Here is a 21,910-nt window from a genome sequence, read left to right on the forward strand (position 1 = left end):
GCGCTTATTTTGTAGACAGAAAAATTATAAAAAAGAAACACGTTCCTCTTTTGAATTCCTGGCGACCTTGAGGCGTTTGTCACCACCCACATTGCACAGATGTGGTTCCCCTAATATACATGTCGGTTTTGTGTGTCTCCCCCGACTTGCCACGCCCACCACAGCAAGCACTACTCAACGCCCTGCCGCAACACTCTTGAGCGGATTCAACACATCCTTTCTGGCCTCCGACCGAGGAAGAGGACTCGTCGTTATTAAATTATCTCTGATGCGATAATAGCACACTTAGGCAGCCACCACACCTCGTCCTCAACCACCATCCCCCTCCCCCTTTTCCTCCTCACTATTGATGGGGCAGCTATAAAAAGCCGCTGATTTTTCTATAGTTTATTCGAATGCAGTCGAGCTTGGACCAGTTCTGAGTGCTCCTGTTCCCCAGCAGACACCACTTACCCCATCCAACCCCAGCACCACTAAGTGGTGCTCTTAAGTTTCTGCTGAGGGCAGCACCACGGCGATGGCTATGGCAAATTCGCAAAGGTTTTGGCGTACTTTCAATATGAATACTTTAGAAGGGGGCGAAACAAACTGGGGAACCTTTCACTTCAGTTTGGCTTTTGACAAGCGCGCTACGTCATAGAAAATTTTGTAAAACAAATTACGAGAAAAATATATACAGAAACGAAAATTTGTTAAGGCAAATGCATGTTGCCATCTGAATCACAGAGCAAGTAAATGACTGTGACGTCAAGCGAGCCAAGGTTAAAAAGTTATTAGGCTTGGATTTGTTTCTTCGGATGAAGTTATTAGCAATCTTTCGAGATGAGCGTCAGTTGGAGTGTTGGCCTGCCAACGGAACTTGGAGATGATCTAGTTCTTATAATAGAGGTAATTAAAAAATATTTTTTGGCTTCATTGTTAATTAATAAGCTTGAAGGATTTGAATTATTTTATGTTAATCAAATAGGAACAAAGAGTTAAATTGGCTTTATTATATATTTAAACTATTACCGCAGCCTTAATTAAATCTTATTATATATGCTGACATATATTAGGTGTTGGTAGATACTTTTTATGAGAGGCAGCATTAAATTAGCTTTAATCGAAGGCTGATGTATCAGTGAATAACATCTTTAAATTTCACTTCCTGCCGCTGAAAGGCAGACAAAATGCCATTAAATATTAATCGCCAGCCCTGGCGAGCGGGGGAAAACCACACAGTGTCCTACAGAAGATGTGACCCACATTGGCGGCACGCGGAAGTTCGGTGAATGGAACTCCCGTTGCCCCACCCTCAACCCCACCGCCCTTCGCCACCCACGCATCCCAACTCCACCCACTTCATTCATGAAAAGCCTCAAAGCGAGGACATTGAACCGCTGGGGAGAAGCTAATCAGGGAGTTTCCGAAAGGGAATGGCTTTGTGGGTGGTGGGTGGTAGGCTGTGGTTGAAGGGTGGCACTGGGTGGTGGCTTTCTGTCCAGCAACAGATGAGACAGGAGAGAGCCAAAAAACGGCAGAGAGAGAGAGAGAGAGAGAGAGAGATAGGGAGAGAGAGAGAGAGTGATGGCCAGGTGGGTCGCCACATTGTTGACAAACAAACCTGTAGCCGCTGGCCAACACGTGGCGTTATCGCCTGTGGGTGGTGGTTCGGGTGGTGGCAATGCGGAGCCACCAGGGCGCATGCTCCGCAATCGCAGACAGCTGAGCGCGAAACCGTGACGTCGCTATTGATTTTTACACAATCACCGGACGCGCATCGCTGCAATTGGAGTTGCACGGAAAAACGGGAGCCACAGAATGCTTTAAAGGAACCGCGGGGCATCCTTCGAGCGGCTAAAATCAGAGGCTTTCCTGCAGGCGCAGCTTGGTGGTGCAACCGCACCAGCGGACCCCAAACGAACGATGATGAAACTGCGACCATATGTGCCCTCCAAGAGGATTGCCATACGGGACTCGTCCATCGACGAGGATGTCAGCGATGATGTCGAGGACGAGGTGTTCATCAAGGATGCCAGGTCGGCAAAGGTAAATATCCGGACTGGAAACCAGAAAACTATTGAGCAATCTCAAAGTGCAGTGTATTCACTCCCCAAAATGGCTGGACATCGTCTTCGATTTCAAGTGTACACATAAATAAATTTTAAGTTTGAGTAATTCAATTATCCCTAGTGTTTTTCCCACTGAATGTGTTGGTTTTTTGCCAAAAGATTCTGTTGGGGAATTCTTACGTTGCCATATGTCAAGCTTGAAAAAGTTATCATTCCCAGCAATGGATTATTTTTCTTTTGTTTGTCTTGTGATAAAAACTACACTGTAAGAAAATGAACTTCGTTAATACAAAAGGATCCAAAAAAAAAACTTTTTTTCCTCTTGCATTTTTTTAGATAGATTTGGATAGGTATTGATATAAAATTTTATTTAAAAATAGTTTATTTTTTGATGGCAAAAAGTGTTAGCTGGAATTTAATTGGAGTGTGCTTAGAGTGTTTGAAAATTGCCATAATGAATGTCCAATACTTATGTATACAACAATTTATTCGGTATATTAATATTATATACATATAATTATACAAAAAAAATATATAAAACAGTACAAGTTGATATATTATACAATGTATAAAAAATCTTATGTGCAAAGACAAATAGATTAATAATATGAATTTTTGTTTACGCAATGAAGATCTGTTGGATCAAAAGAAATGTTTTGAATTTCTATTTTTTAAAAGGAGAACTAATTTTTACTGAAATGTTCAGTAAACATAATAATTTTATTGAATTTATGAGCGTGATTCTGAATCATCTAACCTGTTTTTTAACCTGGTTTTGTATCTCACAGCGCAGCGAGGAGCAGGGCCTGAAGCGGCCGCTGATGGCGCCGCGTCGCAAACATAGTCCCGGATCCGGATCCGGACCTGGATCGGGATCGGGATCCACGCCCATTATGAAGCAGCACCGCAGGCGGCGCTGCTGTCGCTGCTGCGAGCCCTTCTGCTACGCCTTGGCCGCCCTAACGGTACTCTGCGCCCTGCTCAGCCTGGCGGCGCTCATGCTGACGCTCTTCCCGCTGCCGCTGCAGCGCATCCGTCACTGGTGGCGCCCCGATCCCGCCCAGCTGGCGGCCATCTCCTCCGCCGGCGGCCGCATCAGCTACGGCAGCTCCCAAGGCGGCGAGTTCGTGCCCTGCACCCAGATCAGTGTCCAGAAGCGCTGGAGTCGCAGCCTGGCGCGGATGAACAGCGAGAGTCCGCTGCGAGCGGCCGACCTGAACGGCGACGGCATCCGGGACGTGGTCTTCGGCTACGGCGTGGACGACAACATCCACTACGAGGGCATTCTCCTGCCGCGCTGCCAGTCCGCCCAGCAGGGCGAGGAGGTTCCCTGCGAGGGCGGCGTGGTGGCTCTCAATGGCATCGACGGATCCATCCTGTGGCAGTCGTGGAGCGTCGCCAACGTCTTCTCGCTGCACTGCAACGCGGATGTGGACGGCGACGGGGGCACCGATTGCGTGGCAGCTGGAAGATTGGGGGTAAGCTAAATACTTAGTAGTACACTGTTTGCATATCGGAAATTCTTGGGGGGAAAAACTGAGAGAATGTAGTTATTACAGATGCCTAAAGAAAGAATGGCTTACATGTATTTTTGGATCTTTTTGTAGATCACTAAAAACTAAGTGTCTTAAAGGTGTTTGTTTGTTTTCTATAACTTCATTTTGTTTGTTTATTAGATTCAGATACTATACAATATTCTTCTATTAATATCATATCCTGTATTTGGTAGTCAGTTTCAAAGTAATACAATTTTGTACATTTTTATTAACGTAAATAACACATTGGGCACATTACACATTTTACTCGGAAAGTATAAAATAAGTATAGTTTATTTGTATACATGGGGTATTTAATTTTTGTTTAAATAATCTTACTGATCTAATGGCTCCAAGAATTTAAGGAGGAAAAAACACGGAATAGTCAAGAATTGATTTCATTGCTTTATTATTATTACCAACTATCCCCTATATAATTTAATTTATTTTTCCCCCGAAACAGATGATCTATGCCATTAATGGCCGCACTGGCTCCATAATCTGGCGCTTCCGGGAACTGGAGGTGGAGACGAACTCCCCCATCGTGATGGACCTGTACACGATCAACGTGCTGCGCGACCTGGACGGCGACTCCGTTCCGGAGATAATAGCCGCCCATCTGGAGGAGCGGGAGGAGTCGAAGGCGGGGCACATAAAGCTGATCTCGGGGAAGACGGGCAAGGTGATCCGGAGCATTCCCACGCCGTATCGCGAGGAGATGTTCGTGCCGATCCAGCTGCTCACGCAGGCGGACGGAACGGAGCTGCTCCTAATCGTCACCGGGGGTCAGAACACCCCAGGTGGCATCTACTCCCTGCGCCTCCACTCCCTGATGGCGCACACCAGCGAGAAGCACTTCACCCCGCTGCACCGGCAACAGGGATCGGGGCTCATGGTGCCCGCCGTGCTCACCGACCTCAATGGCGATGGCATCTCGGACGTGGTCGTCGCGGCCTTCAACCGGAGTGTCCTCGCCTTCGACGGAGCCAACTACACGATGCTTTGGAACTACACATTCCCCGCCAGCGAGTGCGTCAGTGCCATTGTTCCCGGTCTATTTGATCACGACAACGTCACCGATTTCATGGTGAAGTACAACACGGGACCCGGCTTCCCGGTCTACTACTACTCGCAAACGACCATCCTCAATGGACGGAATGGACAGCCACTGCTGGACGCCATGATGACGGATGCGGGTGGAGCGAACAGTCTGCTCGGAGGGGTCTCCATCTCGCAGAGCTTCGGCGGCGACTTCTTCCTCCACTGGCAGCTGCAGTGCCGCAACCGTCCGGATGCCCGGGATGCCTACGAATTCGTCCCGGACAGTGACATCATTCTCCAGGCCAGGGCGGACACCTGCCGCCTGCGGTACAACGAGTCCACGGTGCTGAAGCTCTACGCCATCGCCAGGCACATCGAGCCACCGGGCGCGGTCCTCTTCAGCACCGACGACCTGGAGGTGCAGCTGAATCGCACACAGAGACCGGCGGCGGCTGGGAAAAAGTCGCCGCTGAAGCACCCCAAGCTGCTCAAGAAGCTCCTGGCTGGGAATCGGGAGCAGCTACTCCGCCAGGTGGCCGCCGGTTCGGGACTGGATAATGGAAACGCCATCGGCAGCGGAACGGAGCAGCCGGCCAGGCGACCTAAGGGCCACCACCGACACAATCCACTGATGGAGCAGCAGCTCCAGGAACTTCTGCCCCAGGGAGCTGACAACGAGCTGCCCGCCAGCTTCGGAATGGCAGGTGGTTACCCCAAGGAAGGATTCAAGGAGTTTGTAAGTGGTATTCTTTCTTATTTGCGATACAATTATGGAGGTTAAAAGAAATGGTATGCTTTTTTAAACAAATTATGAACTATAACCATATACCATAAACTATTTAAAATATTAAATGACAATGACTAAATTATAATACAGTTATGGAAATCCAAAGTATGACTAAACTTGTCAAAATACTTGGTTATACAACCAATTAAGAACAAATTGAAAAAAAAAGTTTAGTTTGAACCAAATATTTGAAAAAAAAACAAAAAAGCAAAATAATGAAGATTAGAACATGTAAGGAATGCAATTTCACTTTATTTTAATTCAATTATCGTTAAATTTTTTAAAATATCTCAGATAGATATATTTTTGTAAGTTTATGTTCCTTATCTGTTTCAATACCTAACTTTGGTAAACTATTATTTTTTTTAGTTTAAATATAAATCAGTAATCTAAGCGCTTCTCCTCCTTCCGCAGAAGGACTACGACATCCTGCCGCTGTCGCCGGAGAATGGGAATCCGCTTCGCCTGCCGGAGGAGTACGAACTGGTGTACAACGACGAGGTGCCGCCGCTCTTGGAGCAGAGTGACCGGCCCATCCACCTGCGCTCCAAGTACCCCAGCGCCGGAAGTCGCGATGTGCGGAGCGGGTTCCTCGAGGGCAGAGGCATCAGCACCACCACTACCCAAACCACGCCCAGCACCACCGGGCAGCCCATGTCCGCGCAGTCACCGCTGAGCCTGTGGGACCTGGAGCTGGACAACGAGGCGCGGGAGCAGGCTGCCGACGCCCAGGAGGCCAATAAGAAGCAAAGGAGGCGTCGCAAGAGACGCGAGAGTGCCGCCGGTGCGACTACAGCGGCCAGCGACGATGCCGCCGGTGGAGAGGAGTCCCTCGGGACAGCAGACTGGTACCTGGCTTCCATCTCCTCCACCGGCGTCTTGCTGAAGGCCCTGGGCAACGCCACCTCCTCGCTGGACTTCGCCTTCGTCCTCAACATCCGCGAATCGGAGGCCTATCCACCACTCTTCTCGCCGCAGGACCTCAGCTGCGTCGAGGAGAAGATCAGCGCCTATAAAAGTGAGTAGTCTGGAAACCATTTCACCCTAAAGGTATACTATAAAATTAAAATCACATTTTAAGATTTCTGTAATATTATTGAGTTCTAAATTAGAAGATCAAGATGATATGAGTAGTGGCCACTTTAAAAATTATTTAGCAACCCGTTCACATCAGCTTGACGTCATCTTAAATTTTATTCGTATTTAGTAGCTCAACAAGTCATTATCTAAAATTTTTTAAGAGTGACTAAAAACACAAAGTGTTTTTTTAATGAGACATCATGCACTGGAGCGATGCGAAAATCTTATATTAAGTTAACAAGTTTTTTATTATACTAATAGCATAAAAATGTTTCTTATATAAATAAATACTAGAAATATTAATCAAGTTTTATAAACAGAAACTGTTTACACCATCTGAGTTTCCATTTGAGCCGTTTTGTGTTTTCTTAGCCAGCGATTAAAGCATATAAATAGTAGCAGTAACATTAACGTTTTTTTTAAAACGATTGAGGAAGTTAAAGTCAAGCAAAGCAGCAATACTATAACTTAATAAGACTTTAAATAAATGATTTTGTGAGCTAGTGGTTTAAGTGCAAGAGCACTAAAGTTTCGGCGCTCTAAAGCTTACATTTCTGATAATCGCTTGGTTTTAGCTCCATCTAATTCTCAGACGAGCACTGACTAGCAACCCGTTCATATCAGCTTGATTTTTTAGTAGCAACTCATTATCTAAAATTTTTTAAGAGTGACCCATTTCTAAATGATACATCATGCACTGGAAGCGATGCGAAAATCTTATATTAACTTAGGTTTAAGTTTTTAAGTTTTTATTGTACTAATAGCATAAAAATGTTTCTTATATAAATAAATACTAGAAATAGTAAGTTTAGAAAGATTAGCATTACAATTCGACTGAGATTAATGCTATTTCGTTTCATATTTTTGGCTTTAAAGTATAGCTGGTTCAATTAACACACAATATGTTTCCTAGTATATTCTTCCATCGAGCTCCACTAATTTGTTATTGACCACTTGCAGGCTACACCATCGACAACCTGCGCGTGCTGCGCAAACAGTTCCTGAAGCAGTGCCTCAGCGAGCGCCTGGTGGACGCGGAGCCGGCCCTGCCCAAGTTCGAGTCGCAGCTGGTGGTGACCCGCATCGGGATCACGTGCACCTGCCGCTCCCTGCAGCCGGGCGAGGTCTGCTCGGAACTGGACCCCTTGGAGGCCCAGCGCTGGACGGAGTTCATGGGGAACTCGGGCAATGGCTTCTATGCCAACCACTAATCGCTGGTCGCTGGCGAGGCGGAGGATCCGATGCGGCCGACTGGTTCCTTTTGGCCACCGACGCCGGAACACCCCGCCCCCTTTCCCCCGGCGACAGCCTATCTCTTTCTCTCGATGTCTCTGTCAACAGTCACTATTGTAATTTATCGTCATTTGCATGTTGTGGGGTTTCTTGTAATCGTAACAGTATTTACCTGCGTGTATTTGTGTATATTTTACGAGTTCTTTTGACAAATAAAACTAATCACATTTATGTGCTGTATCTTACTCATGCCGGAAGGCTAAAAAGCATTAAGTAGGATGGCATTTATTGATAATTTTTCATAATGGTTATCTCTTATCCGGAACACAAGCCACTGAGAGCTTTAAATTTTTTTCCGTGGTATTTGTTAGTTAGAAACAGATAAGTTTGGTTATTTAATTGATTTACAATAATATGAATTGTAAATAGTACTATCGAAGTACTCTAAAATGGTCACAAACATCAACTTTAATCCCTTATATTCAATCTTATCCAGTTAAAATATGCACTAATTTTTGTGTAAAAAGCTGGCCACCTATATCCGCAATATGGTCTTCCATAGGAGGTTATACCGACTTGATAAACGACCTGGTCGAAACCATGTCCGATGAACATCATCAACGGAGCGCCGGAATCGCCAGAACAGGTGTCATTGCCGTCCAGTCCACCGGCACATATTTGGGACCTGGGATCGAAGTCCACGTTCGTGAATTCCCCCATGCATACTTGTGGACGCCTGTTTTGAATGGTGGTCCGCATCAGGACTTCACTGCGACTGCGATCCTCCGTTTTGCCCCAGCCGGCTATCAAAAATGTTGCATTTGCCGGAATGTTATAATGGCCCTCAATACAAATCGGCCTGATTTCCTTTGTGTATCTATGGTAGAACGATACATACAGTAAATACTTATATAACTTAAACACTTATAAAATTTTACAACTGAGTTTCCATTTGAGCCGTTTCGTGTTTTCTTAGCCAGCGATTAAAGCATCAAAATAGTAGCAGTAAAATTTTTTCTTTAAAACGATTGAAGAAGTTAAAGTCAAGCAAAGCAGCAATACTACATGATAAGACTCTGAATAAATGATTTTGTAAGCTGGTGGTTTAAGTGCAAGAGCACTAAAGTTTCGGCGTTCTAAAGCTTCTTCTTTCTTTTCTGATAATCGCTTGGTTTAAGCTCCATATAATTCTCAGACGAGAACTGAGAGAGTGCAACTAGGGGATCATTACTCACCGTATTGGAATTTTAAGTCTAACCAACGCGATGTCATTTTCGAATCGCTTTCTGGGACTTTTATTAAGCTGGCTGTGCAAAATAATACTTTCCACGTTGATTTCCACATGACGGGGAGCACAATAGGTTCTCCGGATGTTGCAGTCTGGGTTTGTGCTAATATTGTGCTCCCCAAAACGAACCTTTTTAAGTATTAAGTCGCCTGGGAGGTCATGCACACAATGGGCTGCAGTCAGGACGTATCGATTGTTTATTAGCGAACCCGCACAATACGAGATAGAAGTGAATGTTGTGAGGTTCTGGTAAAATAGCATAGCCATCCAGGGAAACTCATTCGGTGCCGCCATCGAGCCACCCACAATTCGAGGCCTGGGTCCAATTTGTCCACAGATCCCCCGACTTGGAAGCTGAGAACTCGGCTTGGGGCAGCAAATAAAACTTCGCTCGCTGGTGATGCTGAATGTTTTTTGGACCTTCTTGTTTCTGGCAATATTATACAGGTGGGGACAGCGATCCAGTGTTGTGTTCATCTCATCGCGATGACAATCTTAAAAAGTCTTGTAGTGGAAATTACAGTTAAACGCATGCCTAAGGCTAATTACCAGATTCAGCTGAGTGCACCAACAAAAAACTAAATGAAATAACAACATTCAGTGAAAATAACATGTTTATCCGCGAGTGCTAAAAGCAAGACTGATTTTCGTATCCCGAATTAATATCGAGTCGTTTAGAGCGTCTTATCACTTAAATTCACAAAAAAAGTATAAATTATCGCTCAGAATAGCAAGTTTAAAAAAAAAGGAACAAATAAAGTTGTGCTGCGAAGATATGTTAGAATTTATATCCAATTAAAAGGTTTTAAAACAAATCTAAATAATTATTATTATTATTTTCATTTTATTTATTTTTCTTTTCTAAATTTATTTATATTTTTATTAAGAAGTTTAAGCTTCTAAACTGAAGTTATATAAAAATCTTCTGTACGTGTGTTAGTCATTGAATTCCTCCTAAACGGCTGGACCGATTGTGATGAAATTTTTTGCGTGTATTTTTGAGGTTTTTAATGTTTTAATAATTTTATTTCTCCGCTTATACATTGCAAACTCAGTTGGTAATTATACATAAGTCTAATTGTTACAGCTTATTTCCAAAAGTTAACTTTTGAGACGTGAGACGTTATATACTTTATATATTTAGTACTCGATAAACTCGGCCCTTGACTTTCTGGGCAGATTAAGTTTCCAACAGTGCGCCTTTCTGACTTTGCTTCCGGCCCATTGGCAACGTCCAATTTAGAAGTTAACAACTTGAGCCGATAATTTCCATCGTGTTCCTGATTTGTGATATCAAACAGTGTCCTTCTCCTGGCTCTAAGCTACTACCCTACCAATTTTCAGCCAGATCTGTTCTGCCGTTCTTGTGTTATAAGTGGTGTAACTAACACGACATTATTTTATATATATACATATATAGATTATAATGTTATATTGCTTATGATTGGTTTTTATAAATGCCATATCTGATACTTTCACATTACTTTCTTGATAATATTATAATGCTGCCAGAAAAAATTAAAAATGACGATCTGGAAAGAGCTTAATACGCCTATTAAAAAAAACATGAGAAGAAGAAGGCGAGCCGAAGCTTATACACTTTTACAGTCATCACAAATGTCGAGCAAAATGCATAAAGACTAAGTATCAAAGCTATGATGATAGACGTACTCATCTAGATCAATTCAGATAGTGATACTGATGAAAAATATATATACTTTATGGTGTAGATTTCTTGAAAACTGCTGACTGAAATTCTAAAATTTTAAATGATTATAAAAACTATAAACACAAGGCAGAACCTATGATTTTAGGGCTTTAAATTGGCTTGTATCCAATTTAAATAACGGGAAATTTTTGTGTATACACCTGGCCATTTTGTTTGGTTGCAAGGTGGTCCATAGGAGGTAATACCAACTGCATATGTAGCCCCTCTATGTATTGCCATCAGCGGACCGCCAGAATCGCCATCACAACTCTCCTCAACTCCACTTATGCCAGTGACACATAATTGGGCATAGTTCGTAAAATTTTTGTGCCAAAACTGCTCTTCGCAGTTTTTAAAATTCATCTCCCGAACGGTTGCGAATAAGAGTGTATCGCTTCTTAAGCCAAGACCCGTATAGCCCCAGCCTGCTACAGTCATTTTACGATCCCTTAAGCTGAAGAAGGCTTTTGGTAGACAAATAGGTATAATTGCGGCAGTGTAGCTGAAAGAGCAGATCATTTTTAAAAGGTGGTACCTTTTAATATGATGGGGTAATGTTTACTCACCGAACCGACGATTGGAGCCGCAAAAGAGCGATGTCGTTGTGTTCTAATCTGGATATATATTCTTCATGCGCGAAAGCATTCTCCACATCTATTTCCAGATGAGGGGGAGCGCATTCCATTCCTCCATACCTACGCTGGCAATCCGTATCGGTGGAGCTGTTATGCTCGCCAAAGCGCACCCTTTCGAGGAGAAAGCCTCCGATAAGCTTCACACAATGGGCTGCCGTAAGGACGTAACGGTTATTTATCAAGGATCCTCCGCAACGGGGCTCGAGCCCCGAATCCGGATCAAAGGGGTTCCGGTAAAGAAGCATGGCCATCCAGGGAAACTTATTCAGCTGCGGCTCCTGTCCGCCTGTTACTCGGTAGGTTACTTTAGGTTTGAGAATTTTTCCGCATTTCGAAGGACTTGGCAGGTAGTTTCCAGATTTTGGACAGCACACGAAACAATTTTTGGGTTTTTTTTTACAGTTATCGCGTCCACATCGTCGCTCCTCCCAGATATTATACATGGCATCACGAATGGAATTGGATCGTATACTACTAAACAAGTGTTCACACGAGTGCAATCTCTGGCAGTTTTCGCCACGATGGCAAGAACTAATGCCTAGCCAAAAAATAAAAGAACTCCATTAAAATTTAAATGCGAATCCAATGAATGCAAACCTGACTGTTAATTAGATTAGAGATGCATTAGGTCACTTATTATAATAACTCATTTGTTCTTGAGGAGATAAAGTCTTAAATACTAATTCAGAAGTATAGGAGTTGCAATGTGAAGTGTGTTTTGCTTATGTTAACTGTGTGGTGTTTTGTAGATAATGCAATGAAGACTTAAATTGGCGTATAGCCTTTTTTCTACTTACCGTATGTTCTGGATGCCGCTAAATGTGCCAACCAGAAAGTTAGGATCAGAAGCAAAATATAATAAAACATGTTAAAATTCGAGTAAAGCAAGTTCCCTCGGCGAAAAATATGAAATTGTTCTGGTCTATCGTCGCTCTGTGCCAAAAAAATGGGTAAGGTTTATCATTTCCACAGCATCTAAGTAAAGGTGTACATACTGTTTCATTTAGAGTTTTTAGTATTTAATTATTTTCAATAGTATACTACTTAACTTTACTTTAATATGAGGCAATGAATAGAGTTTAAAATGATAAATGTAATACCTTCACACCAGGACCGGGTTAAGAATGTGGTGGCCTCAGGGCCGATCAATGTGTGGGGGTCTTTAGCGGTCAGAAATTATGTACATTATGCCAAAAGATTAAGTCTTCAACCAGGCCGCGGACCCTTCGCCCTACCCTTAATCCCTGCTTCACAATGAGAAATGTAGTGCTCCTAATTGTAGAACAAAAGAACTGCAAAAAATAAAACTAAAAAAAATACTAAGTCAGCGTCGTACTGGATATAAAGTATCTCAAAATAATTGTCTTTTGTGAAATTATTAATTACAATTTTATTTTACTTAAATTTATATCTACGCTTTTATTTCGCGCTATTCACGCTAAGACCCTATTACACAATTACAACACATAAATGAATTCGGCTTTTTTGTGACGAGCATCGTTGAAATTATGTCCACGATCTCCGAGCTGGACCAACTATCTAAGGCCGTTCTTATCTATGAGTCTACTTAAAAATAATATAATCAATATTCTATGAGATGGCAAAGTGTTCCCTTTTACCTTTTACATTTTTATTTATTTTTGTACAATTTAAAACTACTGAGGGGTAACAAACAGTCGGTAGAAATCTTGGGTGATTTTTGGATCACCCTAGTGTTTCTAGATGCCGACTCAGCATACCCGCCTTTGGGGGTCGTGCCTAGATCCCATTGGTTCCCGGTATGGTGAGTTACCATATGCTCATTTTGCGATCGTCAGCATTTTCCACTGGCATGCGGTCGGCCTGCCGACTTAGCTCCCTTTTTCGTACAGCTAAGTTCCTCAGTTCTGTTTTATAATTAATTGAACATAGATCACTTGGCTTAATAACTTTACTCCGTCTATCGCCGCTATATTCTTTGTATTCACCCACTAAGCTTAAGGCCAGGGGTAAAGGGGGGGCAGTCACCCTCTCAACATAATCTTCATTTGATACATATGAGCAGCTACCTGATACCTGGACAGCAGCTACTACTCACCAAGCACCCTACCGATGCCATCTCATCATCGACTTGATCTGGAGAGGCATTAGGTGGCATAAGTTCAGGTTTTTAATGAACTTTCCAGGTCCGTACAAAGATTGAATTGAAAAGGAAGTCGTGAATGATAGTGAAGCAGAAGAGATCCGGGGCTTTAGGCCAAAACAGGTTCAAATCGAAGAGAAAGAAGACATAATGAACGCAAACGAATTGCAAGACATTATCCAGAGCGCCTTGGCACAACAGGAGGCTAGGCTCCGAGCAGAATTTGAAGCTCACATCCGTTCCGTTAATATGCAGTTACAAAACATGCGCGTAGAGCCCCCACAATTGGAGGCCTACCAAAGAGTCTCGGTACAGCCAGGAGCACTCCCATGCGATATACCGCTCCACGTTATTAAGTCAGTGCCAGACTGTGCCAGGTCCAGTGGCAATCTGCCACGTACAATACGAACTCTTTAAAGTTTAAACCTTACCAGGGCAGCTGTGCCCATTATCAAGCCGTTACCATAATCAGGAATAAAACTAGGGGCTCAGTGCGAGCGTTGCTGGTATTGCACAACACTGTACTTAATTTTGATGCCATTCTGGCAAGATTAAACTGCTCCTACGCAGATAAAACAACGCAGATAAAGCAGCGACTACAGCTTGAGACTGTTCGTCGACAGCGACTTGGTCGACTCCCATGACCTTAATAGAACGATGGTTTGCTGGGAGAACTTTAAAAATTCTTATTGACACAGGGGCAGCGAAAAGTTATATTAAGCCTGTAGATGAGCTTAAAAATATAACGCCAATAGCCTCACTGTTTCACGTGAATTGAACTCACGCCATAGATAAAAAGTGCCTAATAAGCGTCTTCGGAACCACTTCCCCATTTTTTATGATAGATTCCCTAACAACATTTGACGGGATCATAGGCTTACTTGCTTACGCAGGTGAAAGCCACCCTCAATATGCAAACTAAAAAAATTTTGTATGGTTCCGTGTCTGAGGACCTGCAGTTCCTTGACTGCGAGAATGTAAACTTTACCAACATAAAGGACATAGTCGTTCCAGAGTCATTAAAAAAGGAGCTCATCGAAATGATGGAAAAAGGATCTAAAGTCTTCTCCGACGCAACTCAAACCTTGCCGTACAACACAAATGTATGAATTCTACCGTTTGCCTTTTGGATTGAAACATGCTGGTAGCATTTTTCAAAGGGCTATCGATGACGTATTGAGAGAGCAGATAGGGAAATCATGTTACGTCTACGTGGACGATGTCATTGTCTTTTCGGAAAACGAAAAAGAGCATGTCAGTCACATTGACAGGGTCCTGAAAAAATTAGGCCAAGCCAACATGACCATCTCGAAAGAGAAAACCCTTTTTTTTATAGAAAGTGTCCAATACCTCGGCTTCTTAGTGACCCGAAACGGGGCTACAACTGACCCTGAAAAGGTAGCAGCCATTAAGGAGTACGCGGAACCGACAAGCTTATTCTCACTAAGAACCGACAAGCTTATTCTCACTAAGATCATTCTTAGAACTTGCCAGCTAATATAGGTGTTTCATAAAGGATTTCGGTGCAATCGCCAGGCCACTTACCAACCTCCTGAAGGGAGGAAAGGATTACGTAAGTAAACACATCTCTAGAAAAATACCAATGAATTTTAACGATCAGCAAATAGAGGCATTCAATAGACTTCGAAACATTTGGGCATTAGAAGATGTCACTCTCAAATACCCAGAAAACCAATGCGTCAGCTTACGGCATCGGGGCTAGAGGTGGAGAAACATCGATGTTCACGGACATTGTTTTTTTTTTTTTTAAACATCAATGATTCAATCTTCCTTTATGCGCCTAAAGGAAGATTGACACATTTTTTCTAGTTTATTTTATAAACTAATTTAGATGACTACAGATGGCGACGAGTTTAAAACCCTAGCGAAAAAATTCTTCTGCGTTGCCGCATCTCGTGTGAGTCGGAACCAGTTTTTAGCAAAGCTGGACAACTCATTAGTAAGCGTCGAACGCGGCTATCATCGACCGTTGTCGATATGCTACTTTTTTTTTTAACAAAAACCAAGTTGTAAATAATATGTAAATATGTATGTATGCGGCGAAACGCCGGTATGTACATATGTATGTAGATATAGCTGGACTTTTGCAGTTGTACCGTATGTAAATATATAACGCACATAAATTTTCCAAATTTTCGCAGAAATTTGACACCATAAGTCTTGTCAAAGGCAGTTCACTTTTATTTTATTTATTTGGAAGTTTGGGTATATTTTGGGTTTAATAATATTTCCAATATAAGTAGGTGCCAAGAATTAATACCATGTAGAATGCACACATACACACATAAAGTGGAGTGCTCACAAAATACTGCTCACTGAATACCTGGTTGTTAGTCATGATTTTCCAAGCACTTTCCTTCCGTATCCAACAGCTTTCGCCCACACTTCACTGCTTCGCCGAATTCCACCAGCTAGAATTTTCGCCAACAAATTTAAAAAAAAACTAAACAAGTGCCGAGACGACGAGAGGTGCACTGTTTTTTTTGTTTGTTTTTTCCGACGCGAAAATTAATGACAAACTAGCCGTAGTCCCTGCTCGGGCGCCAATGTGAATCCGGGAGAGTTTTCCCGGAAAATTTACGTTTAAAAAAATTAAACTAAAAATTAAACTAAACTGGGCAATTTTCAAAAAAGACGAAAAACGAAACGAAGTCGGTTCCAAAAATTTTTTTCAGCCAGCAGCTTCGAGCATCGATCGGCGAATGTTCTCTCGAGAGCAGCATACACGTTCTTATAGCAGAAAAGCTTATCAGTTGCACTCAAGCTTGAGCATAGCCGAGCAGTGATGCCAATTTGTCCTTTTTCCGGACAGATCTGTCCTGTTTTTAACCCTTCATCCGGAAAAAATTTTTAATCATCCGCATACCTGAAATCTGTCCTTTTTTAGATTTTTTATCCGGAAATCTGTCCTTTTTTTAAATCTAATATTATTTGCTTTCAAAAAGGCTAAATTCTGCCTATTTTAAATATATTTTCAATAAATTCTGAGATTAAAAGCAAAATAATTTCACAATATTCCAATATTCACCTAATAAATTGGGAAAATATTGAAAATACTTCAACATTTTGGTCAGAAGTGAAAAGGTATCGGGATTCTGCAGGCAACAACCCCTATGAGGACCTCTTAGTCTGCTTTCATTGCCATGGTCAAATGCTGAGGTAGAGAGTTTTAAGCCAAGTAAACTTGGTAAAAACCAAAATTAGGAACCGTTTAGAGGTAGATTCATTAATTGTCATTTTGGCAATCAGATAAATATACATATATATATTTTCAAAAGCTTACCGCTTATAAATACATGTATGTACATGTGTTCTTTCTTGAGATTTGGATTGCGTCGTCATAAATTATGTTGTCATAATTATAACTTGCCTGAAAAGTCTCTCCAATTAATTGGCTCCATGCCTACTTATGAGGACAGCAATAATGACGAAGGAAAAATAATCGAAGATGCCTTAAAACTATTATTTTAATAATAAAAAATAAAATTACTGTGAAAAAACTTTTTGTCCTTTTTTTTTATCCTTTTTATAATATTTTCATCCTATTTTTCCCGTTTTTTTTCTCAATCTGTCCTTTTTTTTCGAAAAAATTTTGGCATCACTGTAGCCGAGTTGTTTGTGATCTAACTCAGTGTTTCCCAAACTTGTCGGGACCGCGAGTCGCGGTCCGCGACCCACCTACACAAAAAATTGCAAGATCTATATGACAATTAGTACCCACAAAAAATCTACCCGCGACCCACCAGTGGGTCGCGACCCACACTTTGGGAAATACTGATCTAACTGATAAGCAGGGCTAACAGAGTTATGTTTTTAAATGAAAAAATATTTATTTCCATATTTTCGCCTTTTTTCCTATATATCCATATTTTACACAATCACTTGAATAAATCCATATTTTGAGCATTAAAGTGTCTGAAAACCTATAGAAAGATATGTTTGGCTCAAATATTATGAAATTTCTGTCGTTTGCCTTATACTCGATAATAAATAATGGAACAAAACAAAACAAGATTCAGTATTTATTCCATATTTCATGCTTTCAGTTCGTATGTCTCTTAAATTCATTTTTATCATATAAACACATATTGAGTGACAAACGCCGTAGTTTTGTTTTTACTAATCTGACACAACATGTCATATTGTTCTGCAATGATCTTTGAGACAAACGGCGCACTTTTGTTTGTAGCGATTTCTAATTGTTCATTGTCATAAAAGTTAATATGATCGATATAATCGTCTACGTTTATCAATTTTTATACCTATATTTATCCCTTTTTTCGTCTATACTACCTTTATTTATCCATATTTATCCATTTTATTCCATATTTGTCAACTTTTTCGTCCATATTTCGTCCATATTTCGTCCATATTTCTCTGTTTTTTCGTCCATAAATCCATACATATTTTTACGTTTTTAAGAACATAACTCTGTTAGCCCTGCTGATAAGCTTTTGCACACTTTGGTTTTAGGTTCGTTTCTTTACATTTGGCTGCATATATTCAATTCAATTCTTTTTTTATCTTTCCTTAAAACTAACAATAAAACTTAATATACTGCTCCAACTATGTTAATAATAAAATGGATAACAATTTTATTTATATTTTTAAGCATTACAAATTAAAAAAAACGTCCAACTACACTAAAAAAAACTGCGGTTTTTAACCATTTCATGTCCACTTTTGCAACATTGGCTTTACATTTAAACTTCGGTTACGATTTAAAATTTTGGTGATATTTTTTTATGGGGGGATTCCTATAGGCCACATTGCATTAAGGACATACCATAGGAGTTAGAGAATCGAAAATCGGAATGAAAGCTACTGGGACTCCTATTTATCATTTATGGCGTTAAATATTTTCAATGTGCCGTGGTTTAATTTGGGCGAAAATGAACTGGTTCATTCAAAGGAAAAAAACAGCTGATCAGGGCTGCATCACCCGGGCGGCGAACCACTGGTCAACAAATAAAAGCGTACTTTTGTTTTATCTAATTTTGTGCATGCCCGGTCTTGGATCAGGATATCCGGAAACATGGGCATCCTAGAGAAGATTGCAGAAATCGAGCGTGAAATTGCGCGGACACAGAAGAACAAAGGTAAGCTCAGTTAGCTTGGCCAAGAAATCGCCGCGCTGGCTATCGGAATTTAGGTTAGGAATTAGTGCAAATCTTTAATCTGCGTGTTCTCTTACCCTCTCCGACAGCCACCGAATACCATTTGGGCCTGCTGAAGGCCAAGTTGGCCAAGTACCGCTCCCAGTTGCTGGAGCCCTCAAAAAAGGGCGAAAAGGGCGAGGGCTTCGATGTGCTCAAAAGCGGCGACGCGCGGGTGGCCCTCATTGGCTTTCCCTCGGTGGGCAAGTCCACTATGCTGTCCACCCTGACCAAGACGGAATCGGAGGCGGGTAGGTATTGCAATTCAAACTGCGGTTCCTCGACTAATTTTTGCTCCCAATCCTGGCAGCAAACTACGAGTTCACCACTTTGACCTGCATTCCGGGCGTCATCGAGTATCAGGGCGCCAACATACAGCTGCTGGATCTGCCCGGAATCATCGAGGGCGCTGCCCAAGGCAAGGGGCGTGGTCGACAGGTCATCGCTGTAGCCCGAACCGCTGACCTGGTGCTCATGATGCTCGACGCCACCAAGCCAAATGTGCATCGGGAGCTGCTCGAGCGGGAATTGGAGTCAGTGGGCATCCGGCTGAACAAGCGCAAGCCCAACATCTACTTTAAGCAGAAGAAGGGCGGCGGTCTGAGCTTCAACGCCACCTGTTCCCTGACACGCTGCAACGAGAAAATGGTCCAGACCATCCTGCACTCCTTCAAGATCTTCAACGCCGAGGTGCTCTTCCGCGAGGACTGCACCGAGGACGAGTTCATCGACGTGGTCACCGCGAACCGCGTGTATCTACCTTGTCTGTATGTTTATAACAAAATCGATCAGATCTCCATTGAGGAGGTGGACCGCCTGGCGCGCCAGCCAAACTCTATCGTGGTTAGCTGCAACATGAAGCTCAATTTGGACTACATGCTGGAGGCCCTCTGGGAGGCGCTGCAGCTCATCAGGGTCTACACAAAAAAGCCAGGTGCTCCGCCGGACTTCGACGACGGTCTGATTCTGAGAAAGGCAAGTTGCTGCTATTAGTGGTCTTTTAAGTCTGATCTTCAAGGTCCCCTTCACTTTTTTAAGATTTTTTTTTATCAGTTTGTCATCTTGTGTTTTTCGATCGTTAACAATAATCCTGATAAAACTAATTGTAAATTCTTAGAATAGCAGGTTTATTCTCTCTGAAGATTTCCTCAATGTCCTTTCTAATCTCTTTTTTTTCCCAGGGCGTAAGTGTGGAGCACGTATGCCATGCCATTCATCGCACGCTGGCGGCCCAGTTCAAATACGCTTTGGTGTGGGGAACCTCCACGAAATACTCGCCGCAGCGCGTCGGTATCGCCCACGTGATGGCCGACGAGGACGTAATCCAGGTGGTGAAGAAGTAAAGATTGTTTGCAGATGAAATATATATTCTATGCTAAAACTAAAAACTAAAATCGAAAGACTGGAGTTTCTTGTACATAACGATTTATTGAAACTCGATAAAAATTTGATCTCACTTGGCTGCCGCATTGCTGGCGGAATTAGCCGCCGCCGCATAGGATTTGTTCATCAGCGCCGAGATGTTGGAGAAGGGCGTTGGCCCGCTACTGACCCTTTGGGGTTCAACCGACGGCAGCGGAGGATTGTCGATGCGCTCGAAAACGTTTGTGGCGTCCCGCAGGCGATAGCGGCGCAGGTTCAGGTAGTGTTCCTTCTGCTCCTCCACGCGCTGATGCAACTCGTGCAGACGCCCCGCCAGAGAGATGAAGCTCTCATTCAGCTGGCGGAACCCGCGCTTCAGATCCTCCGGCGAGATACTCTGCGGGTTAGACAACGCATGCATGTGGCGTTCGGTCAGAGCAATCTGCTGGCGAAACGCAATCAAATCCTGCTCGTACTTGGCCACCAGGCACTGAAAGTACTGGAAGGGAGCACTGTTCTCGAATTGCAGGCCGGCAGGAGTGTCCTGCGTGCGCTGTGCCATCTCCAGAGATTGAATCGCCTTGGCGGTCTCCTGACGCATCAGCCGAATCTGTTGGTTGTTGCCCTCCACGGAATTCGCCATGTTCTGCAGTGCCCACTTTAAGTTGGTGATCTCGTGGCTCACATTGGTGAACTTCGATGTGGAAGTCCTGCCAATGTCCGAGGATATGGTCTTCTGCTGCTTGATGTACGCCTTTAAAGCATCCACTGTCTTCACTATCTCGTCGGGCACTTGGGTTTCCTTGATCTGCTTGGAATATATTACTGATCACTTGATCCTCCCTACTTACTTCTGGAACTCACCTTGACGCCGTCCTGTTTGTTGTCTCCCAACTTAGGCTGCGTTGTACTTACATCGATCCCGCCCAGACCCACAAAAGTGGAGGTGGCCGGAGCAGCCGTCTGTGCCGCTGGCTTCCCAAAGATACCGCCTCCTCCAATGGCTGTAGTTATGTTTGTGGCTCCCAGCTTAAGCCCCGTGTTGAAGGGCTGTGCCGTCGCCGTCGTCGTGGTTGTGTTGAAGTTCAAGCTGGCAGCCGTGGTGGCCTGTGGCTTGGCAAAGGCAAACGATCCGATACCTGATCCTAGGGAAGCTGGCATCGCAGCTGCTGCCGTTGTGGCTGTGCTTCCGAATCCAAAGGCCGGTGGAGCTGTGGTCGGAGCACTTGTGGCCGGCGTGGCAAAGGAGAAGGTGGGCGCTACGGTGCCCACAGCGGGTGCCGGTGCTCCAAACGCCGGCGCTTGAGAGGCAGCTGGTGCCCCGAATGCTGGGGTGGCCGCAGGAGTAGCTCCGAAGGCTGAGGTTGCGGCGGGAGCGGTTCCGAAGGCTGGAGTTGCAGCCGGAGTTGCTCCAAAAGCGGGCGCAGCAGCTGGTGCCCCAAAAGCAGGCGTTGCAGCAGGTGCTCCAAACGCAGGAGTTGCAGCAGGCGCTCCAAACGCAGGAGTGGCCGCGGGAGCGGCAAATAGGGACCCGGCCGGCCGAGGAGCACCAAAGGTCGTCGTGGAAGTTGCTGCTCCGAAAGAAGGAGGCGCCGTCGTCGCCGCCGGTCGCGCGCCAAAAGCAAAGGCGCCAGGAGCAGCGGATGCACCTCCGATGGGGGCGTTCGCGTTGGGCGTAAACATATTGGAAGGGGTGTCTTATTGATTCACACGTAAATTTGGAACAGTGCAATCTTTTTATTTGCTACAAATTGGGAAATCTGTTTTTTTAAAGTGCGGACTAATCGAAGAAGAACTGTTAAACAAAAGATGGCACTATCGATAGTATCGGTAAGTACACGCCAACAGTTAATAGGGGAACTCTCTTTTTCCAATTATAATTAAGAAAACT

General features: G+C 43.5%; 5 protein-coding genes across 9 annotated transcripts; 2 read left to right on the forward strand and 3 right to left on the reverse strand.

The window, feature by feature from the left end:
- The first annotated feature begins 641 nt into the window (after positions 1-641).
- On the forward strand, positions 642-7,958 carry LOC108101110. Of its 4 annotated transcripts, XM_017205327.1 has the most exons (6): positions 642-888; positions 1,861-2,028; positions 2,840-3,529; positions 4,050-5,363; positions 5,829-6,432; positions 7,455-7,958. In XM_017205327.1, exons 1-6 carry the CDS (start codon positions 823-825, stop codon positions 7,703-7,705), a joined length of 3,093 nt encoding a protein of 1,030 aa, XP_017060816.1. In that variant the 5' UTR covers positions 642-822; the 3' UTR covers positions 7,706-7,958. The 4 variants fall into 4 exon arrangements, with proteins under 4 accessions (XP_017060816.1, XP_017060815.1, XP_017060813.1 ...); XM_017205326.1 differs by lacking the exon at positions 1,861-2,028; XM_017205324.2 differs by lacking the exon at positions 642-888 and having other exon boundaries at positions 1,738-2,028.
- Positions 7,959-7,969: 11 nt separating this feature from the next.
- On the reverse strand, positions 7,970-9,548 carry LOC108101013 (melanization protease 1). Its single transcript, XM_043209224.1, is given in 5 exon segments — positions 7,970-7,986; positions 8,300-8,604; positions 8,963-9,327; positions 9,329-9,445; positions 9,537-9,548. Coding segments are annotated over 5 exon segments (816 nt in total).
- Positions 9,549-10,019: 471 nt separating this feature from the next.
- Positions 10,020-16,167, reverse strand: LOC108101019 (melanization protease 1). 2 transcript variants are annotated; one of them, XM_017205184.2, is made up of 4 exons: positions 15,825-16,167; positions 12,156-12,291; positions 11,290-11,896; positions 10,020-11,225 (listed from the first exon to the last, which is right to left on the reverse strand). In XM_017205184.2, exons 1-4 carry the CDS (start codon positions 15,837-15,839, stop codon positions 10,826-10,828), a joined length of 1,158 nt encoding a protein of 385 aa, XP_017060673.1. In that variant the 5' UTR covers positions 15,840-16,167; the 3' UTR covers positions 10,020-10,825. The 2 variants fall into 2 exon arrangements, with proteins under 2 accessions (XP_017060673.1, XP_017060674.1); XM_017205185.1 differs by lacking the exon at positions 15,825-16,167 and adding an exon at positions 12,459-12,557.
- Positions 16,168-18,428: 2,261 nt separating this feature from the next.
- Positions 18,429-20,051, forward strand: LOC108101109 (developmentally-regulated GTP-binding protein 2). Its single transcript, XM_017205322.1, has 4 exons — positions 18,429-18,600; positions 18,708-18,908; positions 18,968-19,632; positions 19,839-20,051. Exons 1-4 carry the CDS (start codon positions 18,537-18,539, stop codon positions 19,998-20,000), a joined length of 1,092 nt encoding a protein of 363 aa, XP_017060811.1. The 5' UTR covers positions 18,429-18,536; the 3' UTR covers positions 20,001-20,051.
- A 14-nt stretch (positions 20,052-20,065) lies between these two features.
- LOC108101108 (nuclear pore complex protein Nup58) lies at positions 20,066-21,822 on the reverse strand. The gene is made up of 2 exons (XM_017205321.1): positions 20,884-21,822; positions 20,066-20,827 (listed from the first exon to the last, which is right to left on the reverse strand). The coding sequence occupies exons 1-2, from the start codon at positions 21,700-21,702 to the stop codon at positions 20,111-20,113; spliced, it is 1,536 nt and encodes a 511-aa protein (XP_017060810.1). The 5' UTR covers positions 21,703-21,822; the 3' UTR covers positions 20,066-20,110.
- Between the last annotated feature and the right edge of the window lie 88 nt (positions 21,823-21,910).

This window comes from Drosophila ficusphila, unplaced genomic scaffold (genome assembly GCF_018152265.1).
Source record: "Drosophila ficusphila isolate 14025-0441.05 unplaced genomic scaffold, ASM1815226v1 contig_791, whole genome shotgun sequence".
Lineage (NCBI taxonomy): Eukaryota > Metazoa > Arthropoda > Insecta > Diptera > Drosophilidae > Drosophila > Drosophila ficusphila.